Source organism: Trichosurus vulpecula, chromosome 4 (assembly GCF_011100635.1).
Source record: "Trichosurus vulpecula isolate mTriVul1 chromosome 4, mTriVul1.pri, whole genome shotgun sequence".
Classification (NCBI taxonomy): domain Eukaryota; kingdom Metazoa; phylum Chordata; class Mammalia; order Diprotodontia; family Phalangeridae; genus Trichosurus; species Trichosurus vulpecula.
The window spans coordinates 200,249,588-200,275,257 of NC_050576.1; the positions used below are offsets into that span (position 1 = coordinate 200,249,588).

The 25,670-nt window shown below is 40.3% G+C and overlaps 1 protein-coding gene across 5 annotated transcripts in view; it reads right to left on the reverse strand.

Annotated features, from left to right (window-relative positions):
• TMEM104 (transmembrane protein 104) overlaps window positions 1–25,670 on the reverse strand; it is a 78,114-nt gene that overhangs the window by 26,485 nt on the left and 25,959 nt on the right. For all 5 annotated transcript variants that reach the window (XM_036757583.1, XM_036757581.1, XM_036757579.1 and 2 more), the window contains exon 9: window positions 3,897–3,990. In XM_036757583.1, the coding sequence (XP_036613478.1) occupies window positions 3,897–3,990 (94 nt within the window). The remainder of the gene's footprint in view (window positions 1–3,896; window positions 3,991–25,670) is intronic.

A 25,670-nucleotide genomic window follows, 5' to 3' on the forward strand; every position in this document is an offset into this window, starting at 1 on the left:
TTAAAACAACCCTAGCAACAGAAGGAACTTCATAAAAACATAAAATATAAATAATCTTTTGAAAAATGGAAGGTAATTTCAGGGGCAGTTCATAATGTCTTCTGAAGTAAAAACTATTATGATAGCCAGAGGCAGCACCAGAAACATCAGGTTCACAGAATAATTGACAATATATCTGATACAATCACAGGTCTGGATCATTTGAATCAAGCCAGTTATGAGGTAACAGGACTCTTGACTCTAGCTTTCTCCAGAACCTAAGTTGATACTGGGACTCTGCACTATCACTCGCTTGGGTGTTCCCTCACTCACAAAGTTAAACTTCCCCTCCCTCACAGCCCCATCAAGGGGATGGTGCCAAATTTTGGTGCCTACACAGAGGAGCTCACTCCTTTCTTTTACAGGTGTTGGAGGAAGATTCCCTTTCACCTTTGCCTAGTAATTAAAGTTTACCACCAAGTCAGCCAGAGGACCTTCCTTTTTCCAAATGAACTCATTTGTTCAGACTGTAAAAATGGAGTTTCACTTCCCTCATCTCAGTAAAAAGAAAAATAATCTCCCAACAGTTGCACCACTTGGTCTTCCAAAATCTTTTTAGTAAATAAAGAGCTGTATGAACTATCTTGGGGGAAAGGGAAACAGAATAGTTTCCCCAGGTTGTACAGGGGCTTCTGAAGAGGGAAGGGGTCAGAAACTTTGAGGCTCAGACACTCTGCATGAAGGATGGACTGAGGAAGAGCTAGAGAGGGTCAACTAAGTCTGTTCAAAAGTAGTTCAGTCTAATATGGCAAATCCTCCTAAAGCCTGGGGCCTAGACACCATTTGGAGTGAAATGCCAGCCACAAAACTTGAAGCTTGGCAGAATGGGAGGACTTGCTATGTCTCCCACCTCTCAAAGTGTCCCTAGTGACTGGATTAATCATTACCAAGGTCTAGTTGCATCACTATCTCTCATAACGGGCACAACCAAGCAAATCAACAGGCAAACCAAGCCGAACAACGTTTCTCAGGTTCTTGTAGGCAGGGGTCCATTGGGTTAACGGAAGAGGCAAAGTATTGGGGCTGGGACTAAAAGTCTTGGCCTTTTGCAAAATCACAACCTAGTCATGAAAGGTATTAACAACTGGAGGGTCCAAGTAAGCATAGTCTTGGATGTGCCATTTCTATTTAACAATGGAAGCCTCCTATGCCCCACCCATTTTGTTGGGCGAACTACACGGAATGGCTCAGTAACCTCCAAAGGCTTCTTTTTCATCCTACCCACAATAAAAGGCATAGAAGCTACCATATGCCTTTTTACAGATACTGACTCCCAAGATTCATAATATCCATGCCCACAATATACTCCTCTTGATCAACCATTATAATGAGAACCCAAAAGGGGGTCCTTCCCTCAGTGGTATTTCCTCCAAAACCCCAAGAGAAACTAGGATACCTTTATGAGGTTGTTGAGATTCCTCTGTTCTGCTAGTATTTTGCAGCCCCTTATTTGTTTGGCAGCACCCTACTTTCAAAGCCACAGTGCCAACTGCAGCCCTCACCTTCAGGGAATTCATTACAACAATCCCTCAAATTCACAAAGAGTTGAGTGGTTCTCATGATCAGAGATAAGAGGTTTTGGGGATGTCTTAAATTCTGAAGACAGAATGACCTTTACTGCCCTGATATATACCCTAATATAATTTTCTAATATTCCTCTCACCTCCAAGCTAATCACCAATAATCTTCCTATTTACCCTGTGTTTGAAAAGCCACACCCAAAGCTCCTCAGAAGAGCTGCTCACCTCTGTGCACCTGACATAATGGTAGACCCTGTGGCTTCTCCCATCGTGCCCAGAGTGCCTATTTGTGTGGTGAGCTTTATTTGTGCTGACAGTTACTACAGTTTCCCAAATCTTCAACAACTGATCTGCCTAGGCTTCTACAGTGTCCTGTCAAGGAGGAGTTCATGTCTAAAGCCTGGTGCCATTCTAGTAGGTGTCTGACCCAAAGATAGAGTCTAACAATACTCAAAACTGGCTGCTCATAAGAAGTGGGGGGCTGAGGCAAAGGTGTATAAATGCAATCCACCAAACCCATCTCTTTAAATATTTTACTCCTTCCTTTGCTGTCCTCCATTAATGGCTGTTCTGGGAATTCATCTTTTATGGGGCCAAGTATGCAGAACTCCCCACTTTACCCATCTAAACATACAAAGGGCAATCCCCATCTGGAGCCTACAACTGATTCAGCTGACTCTGTAAGAGCAAATCATCTGTAAGTTCTTCCAGCCAAAGGAACTCTGTAATTGACAAAGTCTAAATTGTGCCATTAGATCACACCCTTATTAGTCATGGTTCTAATGATTCATTAGCTTACTGAATAAATTTTTTTCCTGCAACCTCCCAAGTTCCTTGATATTAAAAGCCCATCCTCTGAATTTCCCATAGAGGAAATAACTTCTCTGGTAAAGGGTGAGAGGGAGGGAAGGACAGTAGTAATAAGGTACATTTGAGGTTTTTTATTATCTGACCTAATTTTCATTTACAATCATCCTAACAGCTATTTTCCTCCCTGGTTTCCACAAGGTTTGACACGTGCCAATGAAAACCTCTAGGTTAATGGTTATGTTTCCCACCAGCAGTATTGGAGGGGGAGGGAGGGGGAAGAATTAGCAAAGCCTTTTCACTTATATGATTACCAAATCCACTGATCTTTCTTATGCCTTTCAAGGTATCTCTAACTGCCTAATAAAGAACAATTTATTTTTACTCTCTTTGTGTTGGCCAATCAGCCTCTCCAGAGCTGTCAATTAAGAGTCATGGAATACTCCATTCTAGTATATTCTCACCTACCTTACCAAACTTTCATTCCACCAATTCCACAGGGTGAAGAGTTTTTTCCTTGCCCCACAGAAAAGCTTCTCCAGAAACACCAAACAAGAATTTAGCTACTAGAAATCAGGGCCTGTATTTGGCTGTCCACTTAATCGGGTCTCTCCTTCCACAGCACCCTTCTCCAGCAACCCACTCACTTCTTGTGCAAAAGGAACATATCTCTACCACACTGCCCAATCAACCAACTGTAACTACTCATTCCTACTAAAATGTGCTGGAGGTATTAACAGGTTCATTCCTTCCTCTAGATACCTGGAACCAACCAAAACAAAAGTCCTATTTGCCCCTGGATGGAGGGTTTGTTGACACAAGGGAAGAAAGAATCCTAAATCCTCATACATTTAATTCTAGGTGGATAAGACGGTATCTTGGCCTAGGACAGATTGATTTGGCTGAACTATCTGTGATAAAATTGTTATGTGTGCATTTTCCCAAACTGTACCTAAGGAAGTTGACTGATCCTGTCTAATAGGGCTTAAATCATTTTTAAAGAAATTCTTGGGCTGCAGTGCCTCTTCATGAATGAATGCGCTGGGAAGTTTCTAACTTGACAGTAAGCAACATATATGACAACTAATGATTTGTGGCTGGCCCAATACTCTTTGAAGGGTGCAGAGCAAAGTATTTAGCCTTCATAAACACAGCAATTAGCATTCTGCTTCAGCAGGAATGCAGCTGGGAACCTAGGGCCCTGTCTCATCACTGTGGGACACCGGCCAAGTCATTTATCCTTCTGGGTCCTCAGTTTCTCATCTCTAACAATGGTGTTACAAAGAATACACCTCCGTTTCCCATTTACCTTGCAGGGCTAATTAGAGAATAAGTGAAATGACATGTGACACTCTCTCCCACAGGTGTTTGAAACTGTTCTTGAATTAAGTGCTCAAGCTCCTTGGAAAGAAGGCATTGTCAGTTACGATGATGATTGACAGACAGAATTCCCAGAAAGGCATAGGATAGGAAGTAGGAGAGAAAGAGACAAAGGAAATGGGATGGCCTTGTAATATTTCTCAGACTTACCAATCCATCTCATCAGAGATGTCAAGATCTGGAGGTACTTGGTCTTCTGCACATCAAAGAAGGTGAAAGGTCCAAGAAGCAGTGTGAACATAGCCTAGGGAAGAAAAACCAGAGGAAAGGCAAAAAGAGAAAAAGCCAGTCTGTAAATAACCTAATGTTTACGTAGGGAACCACAACAATAATAACATTATAATAGTATCTGCTCTTATGTTCCAAGCACTGTGCAAAGCACTTTTACAAGTACTCTCTCATTTGACCCTCACAACAACCCTGTGAGGTAGGTGCTACTATTATCCTCCCCTTACAGATGAGAAAACTGAAGCAAACAGAGATGAAGTGACTCACCCAAGGTCATACATCCAGTAATTATCTGAGGATGGATTTGAACTCGGGTCCGCCTGACTCCAGGCCCAGCTGCCTCCAACTATCATATGAATGTGGTTAATGTCTAATTCAATTTACCTCTGGGTTAGTTTAGGCTGAGTGGGGTGAAACTATCCTAGACTTGCATAAATTGCAAGGACCAGCGATGGAATCAGAAATGAAAACTATTCACTTTCCTCTTAAGAGTTTCTGAGATGGCATTCCTTGGCAAATCCAGGGTGCCACCAAGAGGATGGTTGAGTCACCTGTGTATAGAACTCTGCACTAGATCTCAGGGAAAGGAGAATGTGAAGACATAGATGATCACTGACCACAGAGAGATAGCATACATCAACAGACCTAAGAACACTTACAAACAATGCATTAAGTACAGATTAATACAGTGTAAACTGAGGAAATATGTGATGAAGTGACCTGGAATGAAGAATCAGTTAGGTAGTAATTAAATAAATCTTTTAGCTTAAACGGATGAAGAAGAGACCTGGAGGAGAGTACCCAGGACTGACCTCTGAGGCAAACCACTTAGAGCAGCAGCATTATAGGATGAAGAGAAAAGGAACCAAATCTGGCAAAGATTTGTGGTGAAGAGGAGGAAGAGATTGCAGACCTAGATTACCTGGGACAAGTAGTTCTCTCTTTTCTTCTAGCCGCTGGAAAAAGTACTTACAAAAGATTTTTATCATTTCCCTTGGAAACTGATCTCTGAAAAACTGGAACTCTCTTTATACAAAAGTTTTGCAAACTATTGACTCAAGAGTGTGGAGAAGACTTTCATGCCAAATTTGCTGCTCAGGGTGCAAGAGAAGAATTAAGTTGTTAGTTGGAGTTAAGATGATGGTTCCATTTCCAATCTGCCACTCAGAAGCTGCTCTTAGCATCAGACCTTATTAACATTTACACTGTGCCATTTTCTCACATTAATGCTAATGATACCCACCAGAGATGCACCAGACTGGGCTCCCGAAAGCTGAAATGTAGAGAGAGGGACAAACTTCTGGGAGCTAGGCTCCAGTCCTGTGATCTCAGTGAATACATTAGAGCTGCTCATCACGGCCCCTGTGACAGGCAGGCGCTTGGCACAATGGGGAGGATGAGCTGTACTACCTTCCCCCATCCCTATCTGCCTGGAAGAAGAGGGATGTGGAACAGAGTGGGGGCGTGGGGACAGCAGGATGTGTGAAGAAGCTGTGACCTCTTATCCAAGTCCATTACTGCTGTGAGAATGAATGACATTAAAGACTAAAGTGTTGCTCAAGGAAAAGGCTCTAATTAGGCAGGGCGGATAAAGTCTCTTGGCAGTCACCAGGGATGGGGAGAAAGAGCAGAACTGAGAGCTCTTATTCACTTGTGGGAATAGGGATCTCTGCTGACTTTGTTCAAGACAGGGGAAAGCTAAAGCACTCGGGTGGAACTGGGGGGTCAGGGAGCTCTGGGAAAAACCTAGGGGACAACAAGAATTCGGGTCTTCTTCCCCTCTCACCTTGCCTCCAGAGTGGGATGCTGAGAATGCAGTCATGCAGGCAGAGTCACCATTGAGATTTCTGTAGCAAGTCTGTATGCAGCACCATCACTAAGTCATTTAGGAAAATTACCACTTCAGGGAAGCTTTCCACTGATGAGTTTCTTTTTGAAGGGTGGGGAAGATGAATAAATACAAAGTCATTTGCTACAAATGTTCCCAAAGGACCGCAGCACACTAGAAACAACTCCTGGTTCAGTTCCCCAATTCTCTGCTTGACTGGAGGTCAGTCTCACCTTTCTGACCTTCGGTTTCTCCGTGTGAAAAATGACAAGGCTATCTGGAACTCATTTTGGTGCCACTAATTCAATGAACGATAGAGCTGCAAAGAGTCTTCTGAATGGCTTTAGTAGAGAGATGAACATCAAGTTTGAAATAGGGCAATTAGGACTGTTAAAATGCAAACACAGAGATATTATCCATTTCTGTGCATCACAGCCAGGACTCTCTCTTCTTTAAAAGGCACTTCTACTTAGCACTGAATGGTAAAGGGTTAAGGATGCGCTGACCAAGGACAGTGCCAAATAGGTCCTGCTAAAAAGCCCTAGAGAATAGTGGCATATGTATTCTGGAGTTAGTCTCAAATTGAACAGGACAGGGAGTTATCTGACAGCACAACTGAGTGAGATGGAAATGCTGTTTCAGAAGCCATTTGGGGGAAATTACAGGAGTGGTTCTGGTGTAGGCTGGGTCAGTATTCATTATGGGAAGCCATATATGAAGTCTAGAAAGAGCCGGAAGGCTGAGATCACAAAGAGGAGTCCAAAAGGTGGTGGGGATTTAAACGGCATGCGAGTTTAAGAACGGGAACACAATGCAGGACAAATGAACAAGAACAAAGCCTGGTCTTTGTGAATATGACTGCTGTCTTGCAAGTAGCTGGATGTGGCTTTTATGTGGTCCTAATCATCCCTCCACTACTTGCACTAGATCTTTCTTCACCATCAACCACTTAATGAGTGTCTACTATACGTAAGGAATTGTGATATGTTAGGGATACAAAGAGAGAGAAGGCAAAGGCCTTCTAAAAGTTTAGTGTTGAGTAGTGATTGGTTCATGCTTTGTGTTTGTATCCCCAGTGCCTAGCACAGTGTGGGGCAATCAATCAAATACACATTTATTAAGCCTCTACTATGTGTCAAGCACCCTGCTAAGGCAGTCCTTGCCCTCAAGGAGCTTACAACCTAACTTCGGGGTGGCAGGGTGGGTGAGGGGGGCAGGGACAGGACACACACAACAAACAAATATGTACAAACTATATATGGGATAAATAGGAAAAAACAAAGGGACAGCACTAGTATTAAGAGGGATTGGGAAAGGCTTCCTGTATAAGGTGGGATTTTAGTTGGGACTTAAAGGAAGTCAGAGAGGTCAGTAGTCAGGGATGAGGAGGGAGAACTTTCCAGGAAGGGGCACAGCCAGAGAACATTCCCAGAGCTGAGAGATGGAGTGTTTTATTTGTGGAACAACAAATAGACCAGCGTCACTGGATGGAAGAGTATATGTTGGGGGAGTAAGACATAAGAAGGCACGAAAGGTGGGGTTGGTGGGGACAGGTTAGGAAGGAGTTTGAATGCCAAAGAGAGCATTTTGAATTTGATCCTGGAATGAGGAAGCGATGAAGTTTGAAGCGATGAAGGGGTGTCATGACCCAACTTGTACTTTAGGAAAATCATTTTGGTGGCTGAATGGAGAATGGAGTAGTGTGGGGAGAGACTTAGGCGGGTAGAGCCATCAGCAGGCTACTACAATGGTTCAGGTGTAAAACGATGAGTGTGTGTACTAGAGTGGTGGCAGTGTGCCAGGAGGGAAAGGGGCCTATTTGAGAGGTTGCAAAGGTAAAAGCAACAGGCCCTGGCAATAAATTGGATATGGGAGGGTGAGAGATAGTGAGGAGTCCAGATTGACTTCTAGGCTGTGAGCCTGACAGACTAGGGGGATGGTGTTGCCTTCCACAATAATAGGGAAGATATCTGTGACAAGATCTTTTTGAAGACACAGTCTAGCAATTTAATATTCAAGGCCAGTCAGCAGACAGGGCTGGTTTTTGTAACAATTTTTAAATAACTAAGCATACAGAGTCAAGTACACCACTCATGACCCAACTTTGTTGTGGCAAACACACACAGACTGTTAAACACCAGCCCCTTTCAAAGAGCTGATTAGCTCATACATCGGACGCAACTGAGACCATGAATCAGAGGCAACTGAGACAGAGAGAGACAGACAAAGGCTGGAGATAATTAAGGAACAGGTGTCTTTTGAAAATTAGCACAAACCAGAACACAGTAGCAGCAAGGACCAGGCATTCAAAGTGAGAAAGAAAGAGGACTCAAGAGAGAAGCCAAGGAGTGTTGTCACAAAACAGTAAAGCTGCTTTGGGTCCTGGGAAGAAGCAGGGTCTTCAAGAGACAGAGAGAGGCACCAGCATCTAAACGGAACTAAAAGTTTTAGCTGCAGGCTGAGACAAAAACAATTTATGAATTATATGTATCCTCTCTAGTAGCAATGTTCAAAATTGTTCTCATACACTGCTTCCTGCCCCCCCATCCTTGTTTCTTAAATAAGAGCTAGATGACTCCCTTGGATCTTCTAGTTAAGCCCATACAATATTACAGAACAGCCAGCTCCTAAAACAATTTCCTATTTCCCAAATGGTATTATCAGGTCAAATTTACTTAAAAGGAAAATGTTTTTGGTATAATAAAATCCTTAAATCGGTCACCAATAATAAGCTAGACCCACCTATACTACCTTGACATAGACTGATGCTGCCATATCAATACCTACCCAGTGATCTAGAGATAATGGCAGCCTGGAGATCCTCCCACCTTCCTGGATCAATGGACATCCAAGGAGCAATAAAAAGGTTTGCTAGGGTCTTGACTGGATAATTGAGATGATGTTTACATGGCACCAAAAGATTCTTCTTTTTTGGAGGAGGAGGTGAGGGTAGTAGTGGCAGTGGTCACTGTACATATGATTTAATTGCTCCTGTTGAGGAATTTCTTCTACCAGTGCTGCAGAGTTAAGGTGTTAAATCACTTATCCAGGGTCACACTTCCAGTGTATGGCAAAGGTAGAGCTTGAACCCAGACTATGTTTCTTCTTGCATTCCATGCATTAACAGAATAGGTACTATGTTCACTAGAATATAAGCAGCAAGGACAGGGGGCTGACAGGAAGGAGGCATGACCTCATTCCTTCCAATCCTGGAATTTAAGGACAGTAGACAGACTTCCGTTCTTAAGACAAATCTGATCCATGCTAATCTGACCTGCTAAAGATGTGAAGATCTATTTTTCAGGAGGAGTAAAGGGTACAGTCTGTGTTTGAAAGATGTGGGAGAGAGGGAGAGAAAAAAATCCAAAATGGGCTAATCAGGGCTAAACTCTGAGAGATTTCTGACAGATGACACTTTTGCCAGGAACAGAAAGGAAAAAGTCACCGTTAACAGAGGAACACTCATCTTAAAAGGATATTAATTGTAGACAAGAAATGAATCATTAATAATAAGTTCCATTCACCTCTTGGGAGTGGTATGAACAGACCCATTTTGTACAGTTAACACCTAGTAACATCATAACCTCTTCACAGAAAAACTAATAATACTTGGGGCAGAAGAAACAGTGTAGTCTAGTTAAAAGCACGTGCTACACTTGTGGTCAGGAGACACCTTGATTATTACTTTGACTCTGATACATGTTCTTCTGACACTTATTTGCCATGACCCCGGACAAGGCACTTAACCATTCCTAGATTCAGTTTTCCCAGTTGCAACATGGAGCTAATGATATTGTTTGCTGTCATGAGAAAAGTGTCTTGTAAACCTTAAAGTGGTACATAAAAGTGAGTTACTATTAAGGAAGAATGTGGCATATAACTTAAACCAATATGATCTGGATCATACAAGATTTACGATGAGCTTTATCTGCCACATAGCTACATCTTACACAGTTTTGTGTCAATCCGTTTTACAAATAGAAGGCTTCAATGTACATGATCATTCCTTTCTTAATCTTGTTTTATATAAAACGCACACACCCACACACACACAGATGCTGAAGAGTGGAGATACGGTATATCTTTCATTCAATTGTTCCAAAAAGGAAAGCAGAACATGTGTGGGCAAGCAATACACATACACATTACACACACATGCACATATATATACATGCACACACATGTACATACGCTACACATATATAATATATACATACATATATGCACAATAACACAATAACCTTTAGACTCATCTCTTCTGTCCCTATATTCTGCTATATGGCTGGAATGAAACTCACATTTAGCACTACAAGTTAAGGAGCTTTAAATTGTCTGGCTTTGAACATTACAGTAAGTATGAACTATTCAATCCTAACTCTACTAACCTGCCCAATGTTATTTCCCACTATTCTCTAATAATATAACTAACTTTCTTTCCAGTTAGGAAATTCTCCCAATCCCCTGTAAACCAAGTTCTAGTCTTTGCCCATGCTGCTCTCTTCAACCTGGACTGACTGCCTCGTCACCAAATTTGCCCTTTCCTTTCAGGCCCAGCTCAAATTCCTACTGGTTCCGTATTTTCCCCAACTACCTTAACCCTTAGTGGTTTTTCCCTTTTGAATCCTTACCACATTACTTAACAGGTGATAATGCGTCAGTTGTAATTCCCCAATGAAACACCAAGGGGCCTTTCTCACAATTCTTAACACAATCTGGGCATAGTATATACTAAATAATTATTTTTTGGTTGCTTTAGTGGAAAGAGTGCCAACTAACTAGTGTTAGTACCAGAGAGGGGAAGGTGAAAGGATTCCAGTTCTGCTAATTTGTTAAGCTTCCTTTTTTGGAGTCAATCCTGCCATTTATTGTTTCTGCTTTGGTGAAGCAAAGGCTACTTGTCACTTGCCAAGTGTGGAGAGTATGCTACTCTGCTTGACAACAGCTAACTGTAAAGGGAAAGAACAACTACTACGAAGCAAAACGGAACGTTGTAAAATTACCCAGAATAAAGTTTGCCTCAGAGAAGAGCTATGAGAAGACACCCACCCCCTCAGCATTCTCCTCTGCTGCAGATATTGGGGTCCCTAGGTCAGGAACACAGTATTTGACACCAGATTTTTTTAATGTATCAATTTTGAATTTTTTCCTATTCTTTTTATTAAAAAAAAAGATTCGTTACCAGGGTTGGCTCTAGGAGGGGAGAGATGGAAGACTGTACACAGGGAAATCTAAATTAGAAATGGCACCTAAAATAATTTACTACACTGGTGTCAAAAAGACCATTTTCATAAAGAGGCAAAAGTTGAAGAGGCTGTATGACCACTTATTAGGGATTCCTTTTAGATACAAATTGGACTAAAAGGAGTCTCTTCTAACTGTCAGATTCTGTGATTTTCCAGAAAAGAGTTTGAGGCTAGCATGTTTTTTAAAAGTAATTTTTAAAAACCAAACAAACAAAACCTGGTTTTTTTTTGTATTCATTAGTTAGATGGGACTACTGGTACTTTTCTCTTATGAGAAAATAAATTTGTCTGGAAAGGGCTTGGGGAACTGCACTGGTAGATCAGGACTATGTTGCCTATTATCAGTTCCCAGGGAGTCAGTCCTATTGCATTTTCCTCTGCCAACCCAATCCCCACAGTGGTGTTCTTAACCCTACGGACTGAAGTTTCCACACCATAATCCCAAGCTGTCTTGCTGTTTTATAAGAGGTCCTTACAAATCTCATTATCATTTGCAGCCAACTGATGATTATTTCTCAAATACTGTCATAAGTTGTCTAAAACATCAGTTCCCCCAAAGCTCCCAGGTTCTCTCAAGAATTGATGACCTTCTCTCTCCAGTAAAGGATAAACTGTAACTGCTAATCAAGATTCAAGTTTAGATGGGGCTCAGTAACACTGGTCCTCTTCTTTCTCCCCTCTATCATCTTCCAAAAAGACAAGCAGCAGAAAGGGGAAGGGGTGGACATATACCCTTCCTGCAGGGGGCAGAAGGAAGTGGAGAGAGAACATCTGCTATACAGATGGATATGGGATGCATGAGGAGGGCAGTGGGGTTTTCAGTTTCACTCTGTGCCCCTGCCATGTTACCCTCTGGAATGAAAGCTAGTGAACTGAGAAGGGCAGACAGCTAGTGGTCTTTTTAAAAGAAAACTAAAAGAAGGATAGCTCCTTTGTAGCACTGGCCTTGAGGTTAAAAAAAAAACAAACAAAAAACAGAAAAGGCAGTCAAGGAACTCCAGAATTGGGCAAGAAGGGGATGGGGATGGGGATGGAGTATTTCTTCAATATTGAGGCAGAGGAAAAGCTGGGATCTTAATGGAAAGGAACTGAAGACAGTAGTTTGTGAACCACCCTGTGCCCAGCAGGCTATGAGCACTAAGCAGTAGGCTCGCTAAATTGCTACATGGGTAGTTCTCAAAGCATGGGCTTATTTATTTTCCCCTAAAAACATATTTTTTTCCCTTAGCTTTTACGCTATAGTGAGTCAGAGTTCCTAGGAGCCAAAAACTCAGCCCTCAGCAGCTTTTTCCACCTGTGAGCTCCTGGGGCTTTTACATAAAAGGCAGGCAGATTCACACAGAGCCTCCTTGTTACAGGGCTAGAACTCAGATTTCTCTTTATTTCTAGCTGGTGTAACACTAGCTTTTCAGAGTGGTGAATGGGGCTTATGCTGACTCTTTTCCTATAAAAATACTGGGATATACTATACAGCTAGTTACTATACATGTGAGTCTCACGTACATATGGAGAAGGAAGCCTGGGTCTATAGGTACACAGTATAACACACTGTTGATTCATTGTTGATGGGCAATCTGAACTAACCATGAAGTGATCCTAAAACTACTCAAGCTCATGGAGTGATACAGAAAGTTCAACTCAAGGCTACTGAAACATTCTTGTTGGGAGGTAGGTACTGTGAGTTAGCTAGGGCTAAAGAATAACCCACATGAATTCTTTCCCTAAATTAAGACTTAACTGGACATAAACAATTTAAAGAATACCATTTTTATTTCCCAAAAACTTGTATGCCTCTCTGGCTCATAATTTTTGATTCTTTTGGGGATTTTCTAGTCTAAGATGATTCAAAAGGAAAAAGAAACCAAATAATTGCAAATTTGCAGTTGAAGTAATTCGGTTCTCCTTTTATCCTTAATTCTATTCTTAAGTGATGAGCGTCACATCCTAAGTAAATATTTTTCAGTCCTTAGAGTATTAACCAAAAAGCACTTATTAAGGGCCTACTGTGTTCTAGGTAATGTGGATACAAAGACAAAAATGAAACAGTCCCTGTTTTCAAGGAGCTCACTTGCATTCTATTGAGGAAGACAACATGTACATATAAAGCTATACAAAACACAAAATAAATACAAGGTGGATTAAAGATGGAGGGCAATAGCAGTTGAGGAAATTAGGAAAGGCTTCATATAGAAGATGGTGACTGAGCTAAATTTTGGAGGAAGTAAAGGACTCTATGAAACAGGAGTAAAGGGACAGAGCATTCTAGGCATGCGGGATGGCCAGTGCAAAAACACGGAGATGTGAAGAGTGCTATGTGTAAGGAACAACAAGAAGGCTGGGTTGGGTAGACCGTAAGAATGGAAGTCAAGAAGTAATGTACAATGAGGCTGGAAGGTTAAATTGGGGGCAGGTTGTAAAGGGCTTTAAAGTCAAAAAGAAGAGCTTATATTTTATCCTATAGACAATAGGGAACCTCTGGAGTTTATTGAATTGAAAAGAGACACGGTCAGATCTGTGCTTAAGGAAAAACACTTTGGCAGCTCCATGGAGGATGGTAGGAAGACCAACCAGCAGGTTATTCCAATAGCTCAATGAGGTGATGACGGTCTTTACCAAGATGGTAGCTGTGCTAATAGTGAGAAGGGGATATATGCCTTAATTAAAGACCTCTCTAATATGACCTCATGGTATGGAGATAACCCTGACTATGCCAATGCTTTTGTAGGATCTATCAGACTATGGGTCTGGCCACTGTTCAAAGATATATCTACTTAGTTCAGAGAGGGTCATCATTGGAAGGTTGGTTAAATGGTAATCAATGGAATAAAGGGGTTTCAAGATCAGTACTGGTGAAATGAATAACCATTCACTCAAAAATTTAGATAGCATTTATTGCATGCAGAGAAATGTGTTAAGCACAGAGAGAGATAGTTTAGAAGCTCTTACTTATATGGACTTTATATTATAGTGGGGGTAGGGTAGCATGAATTCAGATGACTATAATGCACAATATTATAGAATAAAGGTATTTTTCAAGGGCAAAACAAAATTCTACTTCATGTCCAAGGGAAAAAGCTGACTTGAAAGAAAAGGAAAAGATCTGTGGAGAAAGTGACATCTAAATAGGGCTTTAAAGAAAAGGTGAGAATTCAAAAGGCAAAACAGAGGAAGGACATTTCAGGCAAAGAAAGTAACAAGGCAAGGATGTGGGAAAATATGTGATAGTTTCTGAAACAGAGAGTAGGCCAGTTTGGTCCAGTTAAGAGTATGCAAATGATGAATGCTGGAGAGGATGTGAGAAAATTAGGGAACTAATGCACGGCTGGTGGAGTTGTGAATTGATCCAACCATTCCAAAGAGCAATTTGGAACTATGCCCAACTGGCAATCAAACTGTGTATGCTCTTTGATCCAGCAATACCACTACTATATCCCAAAGAGATCATAAAAAAGAGAAAAGAACCCACATGTACAAAAATATTTATAGCAGCTCTTTCTGTGGTTTCAAAGAGTTGGAAATTGGGGGGAATATCCATCAATCAAGGAATGGCTAAATAAGTTATGGTACATGAATGAAATGGCATACTATTGTGCTATAAAAAATGATGAGCAGGAAGATTTCAGAAAAATCTGGACTTATATGCACTGATGCAAAGTGAAGTGAGCAGAACCAGGAGAACATTGTACACAGTATCAGCAACATTGTGTGATGATCAACTATGGCTGACTTAGTTCTTAGCGCAATACAATGGTCCAAGACAAATCCAAAAGACTCATGATGGAAAATGCTACCCACATCCAGATGGAGTCTGAATATAAATGAAAGTATACTATTTTTACTTCCTTTGTTTTTTTCATGGATTTTTTTCCTTTTATTCTGTTTCTTCTTCCACAATATGATTAATATGGGTATATGTTTTATAAGATGGCACATAACCTATATCAAATTGCTTACTGTCTTAGGGAGTGGGGAGAGGAGTAGAGAGGGAGAAAATGTGGAAATCAAAATTTTATATAAAAAAATGAATGTTAAAAATTGGTTTTACATGTAACTAGGAAAAAAAATACTATCTATTGGGGAAAAAAGAGTATGCCTGAAGTATAATGATATGAGATGAATGAATAAGCATTTATTAAGTACTTAGTATATACCAAGCACTGTACTAAACACTGTGGATACAAATATAAAAGTGGATTCAAACCCTGACCTCACAGAGCATACATTCTAATGAGGGAGATAACATACATAAGAGAGTAGTTGGTCAGAGAGACATATTTTCATTTAGAAAGCCATACAGATGGTGAATGAAGCCATGAAGGACTACAGCCAATATGTTGGCTATCTTGCCAAACCTTGTATCATCTGAAAATTTAACAAGCTAGCAATACATGCTTTCATCAATCAACAGTTTCCCTTGGGGCTGGGAAACAAAGACAGCAATGATTTGAGTTGAGAAAGCGAATAGCAGCAAGATGGCAAAGCTGCAAGAAGTAGAGAGAACTCAATGCCACCTCCATCTCTGTCCTCCCCACCCCTGAAAACAACAAACCTCCAATGAACATATCTAGAAAATGTACCAGATAGAATCCTGATAGGGAAATCCAAGAGAAAAAAATCACCATGAGCCATTTGGTCATTTTTCTAGCCCAGGTCAGCATGGAGAGACAGAGAGATCTGTGGGTGCTAGGGATGGGGTCTGGCCAGGAGCACTTTGTGCAGAGTACAGCAGAGAATGGCTGTGTACTAGGACAAGAGGAAGTCCTAGACATGGCACTGAGACCTCATGCAGATGCTGGAACAGGTGCCAAATGGCAGGTGTCCCTGAGATCCTGGAACAATACAACCTTCAATACTCTGAGAAAGCAGCAACAGGACCAGCCTAGACCTTTCCTCCAGAAGAATGCAGGGCCCAGTCCTAACATCAAACCTAAAGTCAGGAAGTAGGCTGTAAAATGAGCAAATAAAGAAAGAACTGCACCCAAAAAAGCTACCATGGCGACAGGCACGCTCAGGACACAAATCCAGAAAATAAAAGAATGACTCCAAAACGTCTACAAGCAAAGCCTCAAAGAAAAATACAGCTTGGGCGCAAATTCGACCAGAATTTATGGGAGAAAGCAAGAATTTTAGGAAAAAGAGTTAAGTCATTTTCATAAATTCAATAAGAGCACTAGAGTAAAAAAAAAACTGGAAAAGAAATGAGAGCTATGGAAAAAAAGAATTGGAAAGGGAAATAATAGCCTGGCACAAGAGGTACAAAATTTTGCTGAAACAACTCCCTGGAAATCCGAATGGACCAAATAAAAGCCAATGACCCCATGAGACAACAAGAAATATTAAAACAAAGTCAAAAGACTGAAAAATTATAAGAAAATGTAAGGTATCTCCTGGCAAAAACAACTAACCTGAAAAAGAGACTGACGAGAGAAATTTAAGAATTAGTGGATTACTTAAAAGCTATGACCAAAAAGAACCTAGATATCATAATTCAAGAAATCTTTCAAGAAAGCTGTTGTTAAATTTTCAGTGTGAGCATTTATACCTCAGAAGTCAGGGCTTGATTTACTGTATGTTGGTTAGACTTAACAAGTGGTTCTCACAAGCAGGATTTCTGTACATTTTTAACTTGTTTATTGGGAGCTCTGAGAACACCTATCAATTTTCTTTTTGGTGAAGAGTAAATCTTTTTAGAGCTGCCCCACATTTTGTTAATACTGTCTAGGTTTTTGTTTGTACACCTGGTGGATCCGTGGATCCATTATCCATTTTACCATGCTAAAAGTATATGTTGACTGTATTGTGTAGGTATTAATTGCTTTAAATTTGTTTTACCCATTAAGCTTTGATTTTAGAATGCTGGTCAGTCCCTTGACATATTCAGTCTCACCATTCTCCTTGATAGGCTTATGCTCAATGTGTCTTACCTGGAGAAGACCAGAGTATTTTTAATTATTTCCTTCATCCATTGTTTCAATTTGACATCTAGATTCAAGTTCAAAACCTTATCTCTATTCTTCCTTAGCGCATATTAAGAATTTTACACTCGAGTCTAAATGATATTTTGAAATTGTTGGAGAAAACTTCCATAAGATGAAGTAGTTATTTAATATGTTTTACAGTGGAGTCGTGTGTGATATTATCCACGTATATTAAGTAATTGATATCATGTTTTGGTAGGACTCCTTCTGCCTTGAAAGTCATACTCAGTTCTATTCAGGAGTGATGACATGGATTTGAGAATAGGCAGAACCACAGGAGACTTATTAAATTGTTTCTTGGGAAGAAGTCACATTTTATATCAATTGTTCTTGACAACAGTATATTGGGTGTCATGTTAAAAAGAATAATATTTTCACATGAAGATCAACTCTAGCATTATCGCTGAGGTAGGATCTATTTCATATATTTGTTCTTCATGAATAAGTCACTGGAGGAAAATTTTGTCAAAAGCTTTTCAATAATCCACAGTCAGGGAGCAGTGCATTATGGGGCTTTCAGGTGGCCTGTTTCATTAAACTGATAATGATGATACTTCTTGTACCACCACCACCATCATACAAGAGGAAGACTACGTTGATAGTGGTATGGGGAGGATGTGGAAGCAAGATTTGTGAGGAAAACTACTGCAATAGACGGGAGGGTGGTAATAAGGACCTGTATTAGCATGTTAACATTAGGAACCAAGGGGAGACAATAGATGTCAAAGATGATACAGAGGTAAAGTCTTGGTAAATGAATCGGATATAAGCCGAGGAAGAAGCATCAACAACAACCCCAAGGTTGTGAACATGGGCGAAGTGGTGCCACAGGCACTAAAAGTGAAATCAGACAGAGAAAAAGGTTTTAAGGAACGATAATGAGATTGGTCTTGGACATGTTGAATTTGAGGTGCCAGGGGAACCATTCAGATAGAGATCTCCGAAAGGCAGCTGGAGATGTAGATCTGGAGCTAGGAAGAGAAATCAGGGCTGAAGATACAGATTTGGGAGTCATCTGCGTAGACAGGTTGTTGCAGTCATGGGGTAAACAAGATTTCCCAGGCAGATCATATAGAGAAGAGAAAACAAGGCTAAAAACGGACCATTAGAGAAAACACACATGAATATAAAATGTCCAGAATAACGAAACCACAGATCCTGATGTACTAAATTAAGTACAATACATGATTTCACCAAAAGCTCAATGATTCCACTGGAGGATGCGAATGGGACAAGTTCATGTTCTACTGAAATTAAGATCTCTCAGAGCTAAAGAACTTTTGGCTAATATTCTTTTAACAGTTCTATTACTTCCAATTAGACAACTCTAGAACAAAGTGGATTTAGATGATGCCATAATTTTCATTGGGCAAATGTGAAGTATTTTTTAACATGAAGAAGATGGTTTTGAAAGGAAAGCTAAACAAGTAGTACATCTGTGGCTTCTTTGAAATTCATAATCCAGTGAACTATCCAAACCTATACACCCTAAATCTGTGATATGATGATGCATGATGGCACCTAATATAGCCCATTTGATCTTAGCTGTATAGGTGGTATTTCATAGAGAACTGTTCAATAAAGATTTCTTAGAAATGACAATGAAATATTTTTTGTACAGTATTTCTATGTCTAATGAGCATACCAACTTAAAAAAAACAAACTCTAATGATACATCCATAGAGAGAAAATATGGAATTTTATATTCATGGATGAACTATGTAGTATGTTATGGAATAATGGCACTGCTATTTCCAAAGGTAATTTCTTAGTATATTATATTAGTATATTATGATGGTTAACCTAATCATAATATAGGTGCTACTATCCTCTCACCTACTGATAAATCAAAACATTGTTTACTTGGTGGAGGTAGAGTAAATGAAGACAGCTATTAGATCAAATTTTTTTTTCAAAGTCAATATAGAGAAGATTTAAAAAAACCAGAATCAATGACTATAATAGCTTCAGAGGGTGGGTATTATTTTGGGATGAGACAACATGGCCACTTCATTAATCAAGGTTGTTATCCTGTGCCATTCATTAGCATGCAAAACAATACAAGCCCATTTTGAATGACAGTTGCGAAATCATAAAATGTCTAACTAAAGCTAACATTGCAGAAGGGAGAACAGGCACTGGATCATCAGTGGAGGTCAGACAGTATCCCAAAGCTAAAAGATTACAGCACAGAGAAAAATCTAAAGCCACCACGTGATCAGATGAGAGAGAGAGAGAGAGAGAGAGAGAATATGAATGAATAAAGCAGCAGGAGCTAGGTGGTGCAGTGGCTACAGCGCTGGGCCTCGGATCAGGAAGGCCTGAGTTTAAATCTGGACTCAGACACTAGTTGTATGACATTGGGCAAGTCACTTAACTTCTGCTTCAGTTTCCTTATCTGTAAAACGTGGATAAAAATGGCATCTACCTCCCAGGGTTGCTGTGAGGATCAAATACATAGTAACTGATACAGTGATTGTAAAGTGCGTAGCACAGTGCCTGGCACACAGTAAGCACTATAGAAATGTTAGCTGCTATTGTTATTAACAATATTAATTATTAATAATTATTAATAATAATAACAAAAAGTAGCTAAGAATCAGAGGGTAACATGACTAAATGGGTTATTTCAATGAATAATGCTGCTATCCTAATTGAAAGGCCAAAATTTTTAAAAAAAGCTATAAAACTCTTACAGCACAAGACATTTGGATTCTTCCACATTTAACTCATCACATGGACTGCAACAAAACTCTACAAACCCGCTGATCACATGCTAGTAGGTCCACCCTTATTTAGTAAGTGGCCAATAATGAGGATATTTCTAGTGCGGGTGGAATCTGACAGAAATGAGTCCAGGAGAAGACTTCAGGCAGAAACCAAAGAAAGAGATGACTGTTTTGTCTCTGATGCTGAATCTGTAGATAGGCACTGAAGCGGATGAAGACGTCCATGTTACAGTGCGCTCCCAGAATACCACAAGACAAAAGTACAACTGTCACAAACCCAGTCACAATGATACTTCCAAGCAGATGGCAGATTCAGTCCATTTGTGATTTTTGCCAAGGAAGGAAGGAAGGGAGGGAGAAAGAAGCCTCTTTGAATAGAACTGAGGAAAACAAGTGCTTGAGTATGGTTGTCAGTAAAGTGGTAGTTCTGATATGAGCTGAGAGTTCCCAGGACTGCTCAGAGCTGGTTTACAGAGTTTGAAGGCTATGTGGAGATGTAAGGCCTGGCTGCAGGGTAGTCAACAGCTAACAGAGCATCACTCAGCAACTCCTGAGAAATCTGGGTGACACCTACTGGGCTCCCCAGAGATATAGGCCTGTCAACATGGTAGTAGTTGAGGTTACTTGGCAGGTGGCTCTTGGGTTTAATGTTGAGTTTCTCCACTAAATGTGCTGACAGCAAAGCAACCCTTGACTAATCTGGCATCTACAAACATCCCCAGGGCTCCTGAAAACCTTGACTTCTTATCTAACAACAGCCAGGATTAGGAACAGTTCTAGGGAGAAGAACCAGAAGAGCTCTAAATTGAATCAAAACTTGCTTTTGATCGATTTCCTTCTCTTGCCCTCTCCACTCCATTCTCCAATCCCCTCCCTTTCCAACAACCACAGACATCTAATCTATTCCCACAGAAAAACGTGCATTTCTTAAAAGACAAGTCTTCAAGGGACAGAAATTGTTTTCAAAATATTTATAAATTACAAATGAACACACAAAAACATGCTCCCTATCACTTATTGTAAGAAAAATAAAAATTAAAACAACTCTGGGGTTTCACTTCACTTCATGTAAATTAACAGATTTAAAAAGATAGGAACAATCAAATGCTGAAAGGTCTGTAGGGAGAGAGGTTCACCAATGTACTTTGTGAAGTGGCCCAATTTTTCTAAATTTCAATTTGGAATTGTGTAAGAAAACTTTCTAAACTATCCACTACTGGGCCTGTACCTCAAGGAAGAAAAAGTCAGAATCAAAGGCTCAATATAAATCAAAATATGTACAGTGACATTCTTTAGTAAGAAACTAGAAATAAAATGAATTCCTATTGATTGGGATATGGTTAAAAATAATTATGGTATATGAATGCAATGGAATATTATTGGGCATTAAGAAATGATGAAGATTTCAGAGAAATACAAAAAGTTGCATAAACTGATACAAAGAAAAACAAGTAGAACCAAGGGAACAATATATATAAATACAACGACAAGGCAAATAGAAAGTTGATCTCTGAGTAATAGAAAAACTAGTGGAGGCCTGTTCTTGGAGAAGAGAATAACAAAATTTTCTCCTTCATTATGGCAGAGAGGTTGGATTATTAGGAGAACAGGGCTTCTGTATAGATATTTTCTTTAATTGTTTTGGTAAGGGCAGGGGGGCTCTTCAGACTAGATGGGGGAAATAATTGAGATATAAAGATGAAAGATATCAATAAAACAGTTTTTGAATTGTAGAATACATGACTCCAATAGACTGAAATCTCTGCTTCCTGCAAATGGCACCAATTTTTATTTATCCTCAAGAAAGTCCTAAAAGGGAAATAAGACCTTTCCCTTATTTAATTGATGAGAAAGCAGAACAACACAAAAAGGCCAGATATTTCGGACTAAGTAATATAGCTAGGTTTGGGTTACAGCTAAAATCTGGGTCTCAACTCCCACTAGAATCGACTGACTTAAAATGTTTTCCTTGAAATCTTTGTGAAAAGGGTTCTACATGGGTAGCCAAATGTCATCAGATCATTCAAGTGTCCCTTGGGACAGAGCCCTTAGAACAGGGTAACAGAGCTGACACAAATGACTCTGTATTGCAATGTAGAGGCTGGGAAATATTTATACCTCTAAAGATAGCTCTTAAAAGGAATAAAATCGAGAGAAATGGAACAAATTGCATATTCTAAGGAGCATGTGTCTTTCCTGAGCTCACACACTAGCGCTCAGTAGCATGTGATCAGCACCCCTGAGCAGTCTACATATTCGCACCACCATCTCTTCTCCGTCCCAGTCTCTAGAAGCCTGACATACCACAAACCTGGTGTCTATATCACCACCTAAATGCTTCAGCTTAGGGAATGGTCAGGTGGTGACAGTGTTGCAGTTGGGGGTGAGAGAACAGTTCTGTCCCTGAAATAGAACCCTCACTCCCAACCACCATGTCTACAAACTTCAGGGCTTCTCAGGAGCCACTGAAGTTCTGGCACTCTGACCTGTCATCACTGCAGGGAAGGTTCTGCCCTCCTGAGGCTTTTTATTATACTGCCTAAGGATCCAAAGAAAAGTCCCCTCTGATCTGTCATCAAGGTTTGCTTCCTTGGTAGGGTAGGGGGAAGGTGGTAGCAGGGAAGGAAAGATTCCATAATCTTGCTCCTGGGTCAGCTATTCTCATGGCTGAAAAGCCAGATGGCATGATGCCAAAGCTGGAAGGGTCAGGGGAGGTAGGGGAAGGTGGGGGGGTGGGAAAGACTGGTTAGGGTGGCACTCAACCTGCTGCTGGGGAGGCCTCGGCCTCAGGTGTTGGACCCCCTGCTAAGCTGCAGCAGAGAGAAAGCTGATCAGATATGTATACCAAATATGGTACCACTACAGTGATCCTGGGAATGGAGGACCACCAGGCTACTGAAGAAGGGGTGACCTGACCCAGGTAGGTAAAATGGAGCAGGTTAAAGCTTCCATGCTGATCAGCATTGGGATCAGGCCCTTGAGTGGCTGCTGCCCTTTCAGCCTGGGATAGGGAGGAAGGAAGAAAGGAGGGAAGGAGGGAGGGAAAGAAGGAGGGAGGGAGAAGGGTCTATTCACTTAATGATCTTAGCAAGCAGGCTTTAGAAGAATTCTAAGTTCTTATACAGAGAAAATGAAAAAAATAGAAAATAGGTTCAATATCCCCCACAAAGGTAATCATGAAAATCAGACTGTTACATCATTTTAAAAGATCTCTCCGTGTCAATAAAGTGGGGGGAGGGGGCGGGGAGACAGAAAAATCAAGCTAATGACAGCACACGTGGTAGTTGAAGGATGGGGGTAAGATTGAGGACAAGTCACAGTTTTGCTTGAAAGATGGAAAAAGAGGCCACCTACTTCTCTCTTCCTGTCTGCTTTCTAATCACCAAAGATGTGGCAGAATCAGGAAAGCAGACTGGCACTGAATTGATGGCACAGCTTCTATGGGAGTAGATTGTGGGAAAAGAAGTAAATAAGAGGACTTGAGCTGAATAAGGAGAAGGAATTTGTGAAAGTGATTTGGAGGGGTTTGGACTGGAAGGAAAAAAAAATCTCTAGGACCAGATTCTACTTCTAGTTTCTGTGAGAGAAGACTAAAGAAAAAAAGCAAATATTCAGGAGGATCAAGAAACAAGGCCCTGAATGGAGAATGAGTCAAGAAGAAAGACTCAAGAAAAATAAAAATGATGAGGCAGTTAGCAAAGTAAACAAGAAAAGTTATTACTGAATCAGATGAACTGGCTTAACAAATAATGGGATAATCTGAAAATAGAAGGAAAATAGCCTAGTGCCTCTAATGTTGCTGTTAAAACTAAGGAAATGGAACTGGGTGTGCCCAACTAAGTTACTAAGAGGTGCTAAAAAGTTGAAAAGGTCCTAATAGGTGTTTCGGAGATAAGGTCTAACAACAGGTAATTTTTTTTTTAAGGCTGAAAATCTAAATCATTATGAATAGCAGAGAGAATTTTTCAGTGACCATACAATATTTCTATTACTGCCAAGTTACTATCTATGCTGCAGGTATAGAGTGATCTTTCTTCCTTCTAGGGGAGAAGTCAAAGAGACTCGAAAGATGCCTTTCTACACTCTAAGTTGAGAAGGACAATGAAATATTCCTAAAAAGAACAGAAGCGGGGCTTCAAGAAGGAAAAAAAAGTCTTGAGTGTTAAAGGAAACCTTTGACACTTGTCAGGAGACTGGAAAAATGTCACTTAGAAGAGGAAGGGAAGGAATTCCAATGAGAAAAAATTGGGAATTATTTGAAGAGATGTGCGGCTACACAGGGAGCTCACCAAACAATTCAGATTTTAAAGTTATATAAAGATGTCAGAAAGAGCGGGTGATAGAATGAATATAAAAGCATGACAAAGTCCTGCAAAAATGGAGTCAGGAGTACTTGAACTTAGAATAAGCTGACGCTGGTTAGGGATGCAAAGGACAACAAAAACACAATTTTTTAAGCTAAGAGGGGACCAGCAGAAAGCACTGTTGGGGTGCATGAGGTGTAAGTAACAACAGAGAGAAGGCAGAGAACTATCCAATTTTTACTGTGCTTCTCTGACAAGCAGAATAATCTCTACACTGGAAATGACAGAGCAAAAATAACTAACAGGGATTTGATAACCAAGATAAGGAAGTAGATTGTAAGAGCATTGTGTATGTGTGTGTTAAGGCACAAAAGCCCAAAGTATAATGACAAGTTAAATTAAAAAACAACCAAACAAATAAATAAAATGGCCAGTTGTCATCTGGATAACACACAGACTGTACAATGATGTATAGCATGAATATGAAAATGTTGGTCAAAGTCAGATTGTGAAGTTCCCTCAATCCCAGGCAGCAGAGTTTATCTCTACTTCTGGAGTACAGACCACAATGATTCTCTGAATTTTTTTGAGTCCATTTGATTGTAAGAACACCTTATCTACTTGATGAATTCAAGTCACTTGGCTTAGATAAGTTACATTCCTAGCTACTAAAAGAACTGGTAGGTATGACTAGCAAACAATAGTGGCATTTCAAAGATCATAGAGAACAGGAGAGATATCACAGAACTGAAGAGAAGCAAATGCCTCAATTTTCAAAAAAGGCAAGTTGATAGAGCATGTAAGCAACAGGGCAGTGAACTTGACTTCAATTTTGGAGGAAATTCTTGAAAAGAGAGTAATTAGAAAGAACCAACATAGCTCTGGCAAGACCAGGCCATGTCAACCTAAGCCCATTCGTTTTTTTGACTACGTTATCATAAGAGACAGAGAATTTGTATGACATGTTACAGGAATAAAGACAGGGTCTCTTGGTTTTAGCTAAAGTAATGACTGCTGTTTGGACCTGGCCAGCAGAACGCCCTATATGCAACACCTGCTTAGCTTTGAAGTGACCAGCAGAACTCATTTATCTATAACAAATGATTAGAGAGCTAGCAGCTCTCTAGGCAACATAACTAGAGGCAGTTTGAACAAAGAGACTTCCCTAATTGACTCTCTGAAGCCTCCACATGAATTAAGTCAGTGATACAGAAAAGCATTCTACAGTGTCTTCACCAGAAATTCCCCCTGCTGCTGGATATGTGAGCTCATCCCCTTAAAGTTCTTTTTGCTACTGTGTTATGGTTCTTGTTATCCTGGTAATTCCATAATTTGAACCCAGGTCCTCTGGGGACTACAGTTACTAAACAAGCAAGTAGGTAAGGGTAATGCTATAGATATAATTTATCAAAAAAACATTGCACAAAAGGTGTCTTATACTATTCTTGTAGAAAAGATGGAGAAGTGTGGAATAAACAATAAAACTAGATGGATTGAGAACTGACCAAACAATAGTGGCTAATGATGTACTGTCAATTGGCAGGAGGTCTCCAATGGAACCCAGGCATCCTGGCTCATCCTGTCTATCCTGGATAAAAGCACAGATGACAAGCT